The following is a 12,924-nucleotide window of genomic DNA, read 5'->3' as shown; positions in this document are numbered from 1 at the left end:
ACTCAGTCCAAGCCAGTCAGCTCCGGTTGCTTGTCTAGTGCTTAAGAGTGTGGCATTCAAAGCCAAGCTTTGTAATCCCAAATATATCACTTATGAGTGAATCGTTTTCTCTCTCTTAGCTTCAGTGTCCTTATCTGTCAACTGAAGTTGATAATGCTTGTCCTCATAGCAGAGATGGGTCTGTGGTAGAGTCTTCTAGTTATCCTCGGGCAACTGTCTTCTCATAGAGCCACAGAAATGGAAGCCCCCAAGGCGATCATCCAAAATAAAGACTATATTTCCCAGCCTCTCATGCAACTAGCTATACCATATGACTAAATTCTCGCCAATGGAATGCAAGTGGGAATGTTTGGGGGCAGCTTTGGGAACCCTTCCTTAAAAGGAGCTGGCAGAAACATTTTGCCTTTTTATCTCATCCCTTCCTCCAACCTGCTGTCTGAAATATGGATGTGGTAGTTGTCATTTTGGACCACAAAGACAGTAGCCACTGCTCAGGATGACCAAATGGTGAATTGGAAGGGATGTGTATCCTCGAGAATCATTTATCACCTCCCTGGACTGCTTACCTCTGGGCTTCTTTTACTTATTTAGAGAAATCAGCTCCTGCTCTGTGTAAGCCACTGTATAAGCACTAAATCTAATCCTTACTGCCATGGGATCTGCTGAAATTAAATGGTTCTCATCTAACCAAGTCACCCTCCTGCCTTAAAGTGCCTCTGTCCCTCTTCATGATAACACCGAAACTCCTTAGCATGACACTCAAGGCCTTTCATGATCTGTTCCCCTCTTACTGCTCTAGCCTTGGCTTTCTCACTGCTCCCCACCTTGCCCATCATACCTCGGGCACCAGCCAGCGAGAGCTACTCACAGCTCCCCAAACCACCAAGCCTTTTCTTACTTCTGGCCTTTTATACATTCAGTTCTTTCTTCCAAAAACGCCATGTCTGCTCCAGCCCTTTTCAGTTTTCACGATTCAGCTCAAGCATCACCTCCTTCAGGAAGCTCCCCTGACCTTCTCAAGCTTTGTTTTGTTTCATTTCTTGTTCCTCTTTGTTCTCTTGGCACCATGGGGTTTTCCCACGCTGTGTGAGAGAGACATACCAGTTTTCATGTCTGTCCGCCTCCCCAGTCTGTGAGCAGCCTGAGGACAGGGATGGTGTCCAATTCATCTCTGTACTGCCAGGGCTTCTACTATAGGGTCATCAGTAACAGGAGCTGGGTGGAGGGAGGAATGATAGATGGCAGATGCTTGCTAATGTGGAAACTGCTGGGCCTTAGCAAAGGGCTATGCGTAGGAAATAGTCTTTGAACAAAAAGAACTGAGTGGAGATAGAGTTGAAAGACAAGGGCATTCTGAACCACTATTCCCCTACTCTGGTCACTGAGGAGTCAGATACTGCTGGATCCAAGAGGCCCTAGTGTGTTCCTTGGCAAATCTGCGCTGTATGTCCTTAATGGTGGGCAGCATTTTAGGCTCGCTCAGTCAGCAAATGTGTAACAACACACTTGGCCGCTGCCAACATTTTCTACTTCAACCATTGTCTCACGATGGCCCGTAACCAGAGATGATAACAGGATGGGAAAGTCAATTGACTAGGTTTCACACAGAGCATGCATTTGGGATAGAAAATTTATGGCCCCCAAACTCTGCTCACAATAAACGTTATTTAATAGCTCTACTGAAAACTTCCTGTGACCTTGATTCTCTTTGGGCCCTTCTGTCCATCCCATCTCCCCTCCTTTTACGGCGGGGAAGGCTAAGGCAGAAGGGGAGGAAGTTGCTCAAGGCCACACGGAGAGGCTGGAGTAGGGACCAGGACCCTGGATCAGACACCCAGCCCTATTCCCTTTGTACCACCACTGCCCAGTTCTGTGATTGCTGTCCAATCATTAACTGAATTGAAATAAAGTCATTGAACCTAATCATGAGGGTCACGAAGGGACAGATCCGTTACAGAGCCTTTGAAGCAGGAAGACATAGTCTATTAACTTGATAACAATCTTTCCCTATTTTTTAAAACTTTTTATTATAAACAAGCTTAAAATATACCAAAAATAGAATGTAATAAATCCCCTGTGCCCATGAGCAGCCAGCTTAAGTAATTATTAATACCTGCCGCTCTTGGTTACATAACTTGGAATCATCTTTCCACCTAGGCAACTAGAGGACATGCACACTACAACCAAAAATCTTTTCAAATTGCAAAATGGACCATATCAACCTTGCCTCCTTACTCAAAACTCTGGTAGGATCCTCCGCTGTAGGAAGAAAGAGCAAAGCCTCCACCCAACCCCAGACAAACTATCTCTGGACTACTTTTAAGTGAGGGAAAAATACACTTCTCTCATTTATTTTGGGTTTTCTCTTATTTTAGTAGTTCACAATCCTGGCTACATTATTGGAATTAAAAACAAAACAACAAAACCAGATAATGAGTTATAACACCGGGGGATTAGAATTCAACTGGCCTGGAGTGTTGTTCAGGCATTTTTTAAAAAATTGTCCAGGTGATGCTAATGTGTAGCCACAGTTGAGAACCACTGTGAAAGTAAATGTGTCTGAACTAATTCTAATTGATACACGATTCAGCTGAAAGGTAATCTCCCGAGAAGTCCCAGGAGGGAGGCACTCAGCTCCCTCTGTGCTTCCACAGAGCTTAGTGCGAGTTTCTGTTAGAAGTATATGGCAGTCTATTGTATTAATTCTGTTTGAGTCTATCCCCTGTTCTCTGAGCTCCTCCAGGGTGTTCTCCTAGAGGTCAGAATTCTTCCTGGGCCTCCAAAGCTTTGCATGGTCTGGTCCTTGCCCTCACTTCCAGTCTCTTCTAGAGCCATTCACCCCTCATGCAGGTGCTGTACGATTACATTGAGATACTGATGATTATAACCAGAGGTTCTCAGGGCAGCCCATATCTATTATGGAAAGAATCATGGATTTACCCACTTTACTGAGACATGCATTCAGGGAACTGTTTTCAGTTGGGGGCCTTTTCTGGATGTTCTGTATTAGAATAATGTTTTGTTTAATGGGAGCTTTTTTCTATCTTGTATCACCTCTAGATTTTGTACCTGAAGCCTTGTTTAGAATTCTAGGCTTTTTAGATGATTTCTTTGTCATCTTTTTGTTGCTTATCTACATCTCTATCCTGTATCGAGAAATGGTAACACAGAGACTAAACGGGTGGAAAAAATCGTTTACTAAAATATGTGAGCTAATGTGTAAAATCAAACAAAAGAACCCATGGCAGTAGAAAGCATTTGAATATTATCTTACCAACTTAAAACCACCGTATGACAAACAGTTGATTATCATTTGATAAATACCTACCAATATATATGACTGGAATTTTTACATGTTGCAGGTTGCAATATTAAGGTTAGAATTATAATAATTTACAATTGTATCTTGATTGTGTGTTGTCCATAAAGTCTCTGGAAAAAATATGGAATTATATAAAAAGGGATATATTCAAATCCTTTTCTTTCCCCTAAATTACTCAGATTAATTGGATGTATAGTATAATATTGTTAAATGTATACGTTTTTCAATTTATCCTTCTCAGTGAGTACCTATATAATATATTGCTATTAGACTCATCTAAATATTTTTTACAATAAAATATTGCACAATAAAAAAGAAGCTTCCTACTTCTGCCCCACTTGTCTTTTCCCAGTTCCTTGAATACACCTTGACGCCTCCCACTTCAAGGCCTGTGCATATGCCCGTTTCTCACACCTGCACCTGTAACCTGCCTCTTTATTTGTTGTCGGCTCCGACTTGTCCATCACATCTCATCCTCCACCCTTCCTACTCAAAGTGTGGTCTTGGCACTAGGAGGCTTGGCATCACAAGGGAACTTGATAGAAATACAGAATATGAGGCAGAATATAAGTTACAAGGTTTAGCAAAGTCCCTATGCTATGCTATGATGGGCAGTTCTAACTCATAAATAGTATTAGGGTGAAGGAAGAAACAAAGGGGTGCTATTTTCAGAAGAAAGAAATGCTGGGCAAACAGAAGACACAATGTCGACCATAATTATACTGTTGACCACCTGGGCTGTTCCAGCTGGGCCAGAGGCCATAAACACAAATGTCTAAAAGGGTTATCGATGAGTTAATAATTGTATTTATTTCCCATTTGTTAGCTGTAACAAATTATCACAATCTTAGTGGCTTAAAACAACACTAATTTATTATCTTATAGTTCTGGGGGCTCAGAAATGTGAAATGTGTCTCACTGGGTTAAAATCAAAGTGTTGGCAGAGATGCATTCCTTCTGGAGATGCTGGGAGAAAATTTGTTCCCTTGTCTTTTCCAGCTGCTTGTATTCTTTGGCTTGTGGCTGCATCATTTCAACCTCTCTTTCTGTCATCACATCTTCTCTGATGTTGACATTTCTATCTCTCTTTGATGAGGACCCTTGTGATTACACCCATATAATCCAGAATAATTTTCCCACCTCCAGATCCTCAACTGCAGGTACCCACGTGCTGACACATGCTCCGATTCCACTCCAGTGTTGTTTGTGTGCTTGTGTGAGAGCCTTGGCTCTAGTCTGAACTCAGACACTCATCCTCTGTGTGACCTTGAGGAAGTCCCTCTCCTTTTCTGGGTCTCAGTATCCTCAACTATACACTGAGATGCATAGGCGGGGAAAGAGCAAGGAAGCCAGGCAGGCAGAAGGGAAACCGAGTTTGTAGAAAATATTCAAGGCTGGTTTGGTTTGACAACATTCAGATTTTGGTCATATTCACAGAGTATAAACTTTACTTAGAAGTACGTTTAGGGGAAAAGTGGGGGTGGGGGGGAATGGTATATTTTGGTTAGCTTTTACAAGCATCTTTATTTTGAAATTTCCGTTCCCTATAACTCTCTGTCTTGAGCCTGTCTTCCATCTTCAGTTCAAATGCATGTTATGCTCCGTGTAGAATAAACACCCAGTGCAGCTCGCATGTCTTCTTGTTTAGAATCTGTCTATTTCATTCATTACATCAAAACCTGGAATCTTCTCCAGTCACTTCCTAGACATAGAAGGGTCCAAAACACTGAAGGCTAGAAATAGCTTCTCTTCTCCCACCAGGCCAGTGTAAATATATCCCTGGGTGACATTCCTTGCTGACGATGACCTGGCTATGGCTTCTGTTATCTCACCATTTCCCCTTCCACCATTTTAGTCGAAACACTCACAGTGGCCTTAGGCCCAACATCCGTTACAGAGGACTGGATCTTTTTGCCAATTAAGAAGTTGAACCAAGAACAATCCTAAAAAACAGTCAATTCCTCTGCAAAAATAATTTGTGCATTTTCTGCTCAGCCATGGCACATTCATCCTTCTCTTCAAACCATAAATGTCAAGCATTGTGGAAAGTTTTAGTTTTAAAATTTTTGAATGTTTTTATGAATGCCATGCAACAGGACTACTGTGGCAAATTCACATGCTAGCCACAGTGTCAAAGGTGGGTGTGCATTCACTGGGTAAGTCTGTTTCTGAAAATCATCTGTGATGAAATCATAAAATCCCCAAAGACCACTTAAGCCAGTGCTTCCCAAATATGGTTGCACATCAAAAGCATACAGGGAACTTAAAAAAAAAAATTTGGAGCCCCAACCATCACATAATAATTTAGAATCTTTGAAGGTAGGCCCAGGGAGATTATAATTTTTTCTTTTTTGAAGCTCTCCAGCAATTATGATGCTTAGCTAAATGTAGTTCACTCCTTATCTGGTACTTCCCTCTACAGTATTTTGCCAAATGGTTATCCGTCCCTCCTTGTACTTCTCCAGTGATGGGCGGCTCACTGCCTTTCAAGGCAGTCCCTCCCATCCATCCTTAGCCAGCTGTGTTTTGTAAGGAAGTTCTTCCTCTGCCCCTTTTAACTTCCCCCTCACTGGTCTGGTTCTGCCTTCTGGGACCCTGCAGACCACATCTGCTTTTGCTCTTCAGAGATTTAGAGGGTGCAGCCTTGTCCCTTGAGTGCTAAGGGGTGAGCATCCTCAGTTCCTTCAGCTGTTCCCCTTAGGATGCAGCCTCCAATCTCTCCCCATGGGAGTCACTTCCTGTTTCCGTCTGGCCTTTCCCACTTGCTGTGGCTTTCCACTACGGTCGGACCACATGAAGGCTAACATTTGTCATGGAGTCATTGCTTCCATAGAAGTATGTTAATGATTGATTGAATAATCATTAAGTCAGTCCACCACTGAGTGCCATTCCAAATGACCAAAGAGTGCTAGGCTGGCCATGTGCTATAGGGGAAGCAGAAGGGACTACACAGATGCTGGGGAAACCAGAGGAAAACACGAGCACAGATGTGGCAGGATGTAAGCTATAGGGATTTTAGCGAACAACTAAGATATGCAGCCAGGACTGTGAACGTCTTAAGGATGACACAGTAACAAAACATTCCGTAGAGATACAGCTTAAGGAGAGAAGCCTGTGAAGCAGTCAGGTTCAAGCAGGACGATCTGAACAATCTAAATATGTGGAGAGGCCGAGATTTAATACAGAGAATTGGGTGCTGACAGAGTTGTGGGAGGGGCCAGCAGGAGAAGCAGACCTTCGGTAGTCCTTCAGGCCTGACTTCCAGACCAAGATGGACAGTGGCCCACCAGCCTTGTCACTCTCTGAGGCCACCTCTGGAGCTATTTAGCTCAAGACACACCCCGGCAGCCATGTTTCAAAGAGCAGGTAGCCGGAGTCGAGCTGCAGCCACAGATGCCACTCCACACTCACGAAGCTGGGAAAGGGACTAAGAATGCTTATTGCAGAAAATCCTCACATTTCTGCTACCATGCTAAGTGAGGTCCCAAAGGGGCAGGACTGTATCCTCCACCTTCCACATATGGCAATGGTAATAGACAGCACCTAGTTCACATCCAGGACTCTAGCTGCAAACAAGACTGGAGACTTACCTCTTATCTTTGCAACCTCTTTGACCAGAAGGAGGGTGCAGTGGAGGTGGAGTGGGTGAAAGAGGCGTGTCCAGGATGTCCGCCTTAGCATCCTTTCTAGCAACAACAAGATGGAGACAATTAAATGTCCTTCAATAGTCCTCCTGACCATGGAATTCTGTGCTACCATGGGGAGGATGATGTCTTGTAATTAATTCGTGAAATGAGAAAAGGTTCATAATAAATCACTAAGTTAAAAAGAAAAAAAGCAGGTGGCAAAATAGAGGTCGGCCTATGATTTTGTTTCAATTAAAAAAAAAATTGAAAAACGCAGAGGAAAAAAATTCCAGAAAGACAAATGGCAACTATTGGGTAAAAGGATTGAAGATGATTTCTTTTTCTTTCTTTATCCTCTTTTGTTTCCAAGCTTTCTACAGCGTGCATATAATCTTTTTCTCCTTAGGACAAAAAAGAAAAAAATGCATTTTAAAAATGCACAAATATAAAATCTTCTAACAACTGGGGAAGAGCACTGAAGGTGGCAGACAGTCAGAAATTAGTGAACCAAAGAAATAAAACAGGGGAGGCACAGAAGAGGGTAAGGAGAAGCTTTGGATGGCAACTTAACGATATGCGACGTGCGAGAAGGAGAAATGCAAAATATAATTGGCGCCCAGTCTCCAACTGCTGTGTGACCTGGGGAAGGCACGCGTCCCCTGGATCTTTGCACGCGCGCCCTCTGGATCTTTGCACGCGCCCTCTGGATCCTTGCATTCCCAAACAGGCACTTTGAGAGGAAGAGTGCGCTTGCGTGGCGCAAGATGACCAGGGTAGGGCGTGGTGCTCCTCCCGTCACCGAAAACCCCGACCCTCCCGGGCCTAGACGGAGGCGTGGCCTTGGCGTTGAGGCCAGAGACCGCGGCACCCCGGGCTCAGGCGGAGCCTCCAGAGGCAGCTGAGCCTCTGGATTGCGTGGAGAGGCGGGCCCTGCGGCGAGGACCCGGCGAGAGGCGAGGCTAGACCTGGGAGAGCCTGAACCTGCACCTGAGCGCGAGCCGGCACTTGTTGCAGGTAACGAGCGCCTTTCTCCCCTCGTACCCCCGGGAAAGGCCGCAATTCCCGTCCGCGATGGAGGCGAAGGCTTCCTCTCTAAGCCTCGGCTTCCCCATCTGGGGGCCGACCCTTTTACTCTGTGTGAACTGAGGACTCTCTCCACGCTTTCCACTTCTCCTCCCGCACCCATCAGGTGCCTCCTGAGGTGGCACCTGATGGGCCCAGAGGATGTAGACACCTACACCCCCCACCCCCGCTCCTCCCACCAAACTTTCCCTGTTATCTCGAACTCAGCTGTCTTGCCCACCCAGCCCACTCCAGCCAAGGGCTCCTGACCATAGCCAAGAGGCCAGGAGGCGCGCTTCCTCCCGCAGGAAGGGTGAGGTGGGTGCCACCCAGTCCTCCCTCGATCATTCGGAAGGTCTGGTCCTTGACACAGTGGGCACTAATACAGGGAACCGAAGAAATTGCCCTAGTCAGGAGGAAACAAAGCTAGGGCTGTAGGAACCTCAGCTAAGGCTCCTAGTACTTGCTTGTTATGTGTCCCCAGTGAGCCCCTGAACCTCTCTGATCCCTATTCGTCTTCCAGAATGGGGGTCATCATCTGCTCTGATAGCCCCAGGGCTGCTGGAAGTTTTTGTGAGTTAAGTGCTGAGGTGGCCTGGAAACTGTAAAGCCTGGTGCACCAGTGTGCAGTGATCTTTCTATATGCAAGTGGCGGTGCCAGGGCAGACCTCATATAGGCCCCGAGAGTAGGAACAGCCTTAGCTTGGCATGGAAGATTTCCCACCCTTGGTCTGTGACCACACATCTTGCCTGTTGAGCTCCTCTGCTCCCACCATGGATTAGTGACTGCTTCTTACACCTACCTCCCAGTGGACCACTCCCTCCTCAGACCCGGCCTGTTGGACCCGAGGCTGCGTCTGTCCCAGCATGGGGCAGAGCCCTGAGCAGAGTAGAACCCAAGTGCACCCCTGACAGGTCTGCTGGCTAAACTTCCCCCCAAGGGAGGGCTTTCCTGGACGGCATTGATTTGTATGGAGCTGAGGACCTGGCTGGGTGCTTTTCTAGATGAGTTCTTTGCTCTTTTTCCTGCCCACTGGCAGAGGGTAGGGAGTGGGGCGGGGTAGGCAGGTGCAATTCCTTTTTGATGCTGAGTAGGGCAAGACTCAAAGTGAGAGAGCAAAGGCAGAGGGCTTGTTGTTCTGGCTGGAGAGTGACCGCTTCAAAAAATCTAGAAACTTTGTACACCATTTAAATTTCATTGAATATATTTTTTATATTGTTTACATCTTACAGTTGCTGTTTTAATCATCTACACAGTTTTCAGAGTTATAGTCAAAAATCAACAGGCCTTTCTTTCCAGTTGCTGATGGACTTGCCGCACTTCTGGGAAGCTGAGATCTGTGCTTAGGGGCCTGGGCTAGGCTGGTTTCTGAGGGTGTTGCCAGCTTTTTATGCTTGACTCCATTCAGCATAGCTCCCGGAGGCATTTCACATATGAGGAAACTGAGGCACAGAGGTGAAGTGATGTAAGCCCCTCTCTAAGAGAACAGCTCTGAGTCTCTTCAGTTTCTACTCCATTCTTAGGTCAATTAAAGAGCCATTGTGGAAACTTTGATGTGTCCTCAATACAGTATTTAATAACTATCTATTGAGCAGCTGCTCTGTAGCAAGCTTTATCCCAGGGAGCAGAGACATAGCAATAAACAAAACAGGGAGGAAAAATTCTGCTCTCACGGAGCTGATGTTTGATTGGGGAGAGATGGACAATAACGTATAAGCATGTAAATATACTATTCGATATGTCAGATGGGGAAAAATGAAGCCTGGTACAGCGGATAGAGAGTGCTGGAAGTGAGGAAAGTTACTATTTTATAAAGGGTGGTCAAGGAAGGCCTTGCTGAGAAAGTGACATTTGAGTAAAGACTCAGAAGAGGTGAGGGAATGAGCCGGAGGATAGATGGGGCATGATGGACTTAGAGAGTTCTTCAGGGCTTTTGTACACCTTACAATCCATGGCTTGTTTTTTTTTCGAGATGATACCACTTTATGCTAGAGTCTTGGAACATCGGGGCTGGTGGGCCTTTGGGGCCTTTGTGGTACCTGGCCCCCTTTCACCTGTCCATCCTGGTTCCTCTGTCCATCTCCAGAGTATTCAGCATGCTGCGTTTCCTGATGCCCCGGCTGCTTTGCCTGAGCGGCAGGACGGCCCCGTACTCCGCAGCAGCTGCCCTCCCAAGCCCGGTCCAGAACCCAGACATCCGCTACAACGAGTTAACAACGAGTGGCAAGATTCAGTCAGCAAGAAGACCTTCCCAACTGTCAGCCCTGCCACGGGAGAGGTCATAGGCCACGTGGCTGAAGGGGACTGGGCCGATGTGGATCGGGCAGTGAAAGCGGCCTGGGAGGCCTTCCGCGGAGGGTCTCCATGGCACAGGATGGATACCTCCGAGCGGTCTGGCTGTTGAACCGCTAGACTGACCTAGTAGAGCGGGATCGTTTCTACTTGGCCTCACTGGAGACCTTGGATAATGAGAAGCCTTTCCAGGAGTCTTATGCCTTGGACCTGGATGAGGTCATCAAGGTGAACTGGTATTTTGCAGGCTGGGCTGACGAGTGGCATGGCAAGGCCATCCCCATGGATGACGAGCATTTCTGCTTTACTCGCATGAGCCTGTTGGTGTCTGTGGCCAGATAATCCCATGGAATTTCCCCTTGGTCATGCAGGGCTGGAAGCTCGCCCCAGGGCTTGCCACCGGCAATACAGGGGTCTTGAAGATCGCACAGCAGACCCCCATCTCTGCCCTGTACGTGGCCTCCCTCATAAAGAGGCGGGATTCCCCACTGGGGTGGTGAACATCCTCACAGGCTATGGCAACAACAGGAGCAGCCATCGCCTACCACATGGATATTGACAAAGTTGCCTTCACTGGCTCCACCGAGGTGGGCCACCTGATCCAGAAGGCAGCCGGAGAGTCCAACCTCAAGAGAGTCACCCTGGAGCTGGGTGGGAAGAGCCCCAGCATTGTGTCGGCTGATGCTGACATGAGTCACGCTGTGGAGCAGTGCCACAAAGCCCTCTTCAGTATGGGCCAGTGCTGCTGTGGGGGTCCCGGACCTTCACTGAGGAATCCATCTATGATGAGTTTCTCGAGAGAACCGTAGAGAAAGCTGAGCAGAGGAAAGTTGGGAATCCCCTTGAGCTGGACACCCAGCAGGGACCCCAGGTGGACAAGGAGCAGTTTGAACGAATCCTCGGATACATCTAGCTTGACCAGAAGGAGGGGACAAAACTTCTCTGCGGTGGGGAGTGTTTTGGGGAGCATGGTTTCTTTATCAAGCCAACAGCCTTTGGTGATGTGCAGGATGACATGAGGATCACCAAGGAGGAGATCTTTGGGCCTGTGCAGCCCCTGTTCAAGTTCAAGAAGATAGAAGAGGTGATTGAGAGGGCCAACAACACCAGGTGTGGCCTGGCTGCCACTGTGTTCAGGACAAGGCCATGTACTTCACACAGGCACTTTAAGCTGGGATGGTGTGGGTGAACACCTATAACATTGTCACCTACCACACGCCGTTTGGAGGCTTTAAGGAATCTGGCAATGGGAGGGAGCTGGGGGAGGATGGGCTTAAGGCCTACACAGAGGTGAAGACAGTCACCATCAAGGTTCCACAGGAGAACTCGTAAAACTGTCCACCATGGAGACCCAACCCCAGTCCGAGGATTCCACAACTACCTGCCAGTGGTTGCCAAACATTTTTTTAGCCATGGACCCTCTTTATTTGTTCCAAACGAACTCTTAGACTGAAACAAATGAAACAATTAAAATCAGAGCTGCTCTAAAGCAGGGGTGGCGGCCGGGCTGAGAGTCCTATCTACCTGTGTCCCAGTCCCAGCCCCCTTGGAGGCCGAGTAATTTCCATGAATCCTTAGGAGTCTCTGGAAGATAGATTAAAAACCACTGATCTGGAAGGACTTCCCAGTAGATTAGCCTGCTGGCCTAGTGGGCGGACTCTCCTCGGACATGGGATTGGAAGGCATTAGGAGTTTTGATGGATGCCAACTCTTGGCCTCATTCTTCATTGATTTAACTTAAAAATTAAGGATGCTTTTCCTTTTCTAAGCACCCGTTGCTTGCTATTTTGCTTTTTCGCCCTACATTTTGCTACTGATTTTCTTTAATTTGAGGGAGGGAATGGCAAAGAATGTATTTACATAACCATTCCTTTAAAATAAGCTAAAACAACTGAAATGTCCACTAACTAATGAGTGGATAAACACAATGTTTCCGTGGAATATTCCTTGTATTATTCAGCCATAGGAAAGAGTGAAGTTGAAGTACTGGCACATGCTATTACATGGATGAACCTTGAAACCATTATGCTAAGTGAAAGAAGACAGAGGTACCAGGCCATATATTCTCTTCTGTTTATATGAAATATCCAGAATAGGCAAATCCAGAGACAGAAAGGAGATTCATGGTTGCCAGGGCCTGGAGTGGAGGGAACAGGGAGTAACTAACTGTTCATCGGTATGGAATGTTTTTTTAGGGGGTGGTTTTGAAATATTCTGAAATTGGATAGTGGCGATAGTTACGCAACTTAATATAGGTGATATACTAAAAAGCTCTGAATTGCTTTCTTTGAAAGGGTGAATTTTATGATACGTGAATTGATTTCTATTAAAAATTAAACTCACATTCTGTTTGCAGATCGATTTTGTATCAACATTCTCATACTGCTGAATGTTTTTATAGAGTCTTGGGGATAGAAGAGACCCAGGTAATCATCTAGTCGACTCCCAGCCAGGTACAAAAGTCCCCTCCACAATATTTCTAGTTTTATTTTTGTTTTCTCCTGGCTGGGTGACAAAGTACTACTTTAAATACTTTAAGACTCACAGAGACTAGCTACCTAGAACAAGTCCATATCAGATATCACTTCAAGGCTTCCACTAGCTCTATCAAAACACTCTGC

The 12,924-nt window shown here is 46.2% G+C and overlaps 1 protein-coding gene across 1 annotated transcript; it reads left to right on the top strand.

The window, feature by feature from the left end:
* The first annotated feature begins 7,732 nt into the window (after window positions 1–7,732).
* ALDH1B1 (aldehyde dehydrogenase 1 family member B1) lies at window positions 7,733–12,667 on the top strand. The gene is given in 9 exon segments (XM_039856232.1): window positions 7,733–7,962; window positions 10,098–10,216; window positions 10,219–10,404; window positions 10,407–10,610; window positions 10,613–10,768; window positions 10,771–10,822; window positions 10,824–11,050; window positions 11,053–11,436; window positions 11,439–12,667. Coding segments are annotated over 8 exon segments (1,515 nt in total). The 5' UTR covers window positions 7,733–7,962; window positions 10,098–10,107; the 3' UTR covers window positions 11,636–12,667.
* Window positions 12,668–12,924: the final 257 nt, after the last annotated feature.

This window comes from Pteropus medius, unplaced genomic scaffold (assembly GCF_902729225.1).
Source record: "Pteropus medius unplaced genomic scaffold, Ma_sr-lr_union100, whole genome shotgun sequence".
NCBI classification, from domain to species: Eukaryota; Metazoa; Chordata; class Mammalia; order Chiroptera; family Pteropodidae; genus Pteropus; species Pteropus medius.
Note: the sequence above shows the minus strand (reverse complement) of the source record. Positions and strands in the feature narration are given on the sequence as shown.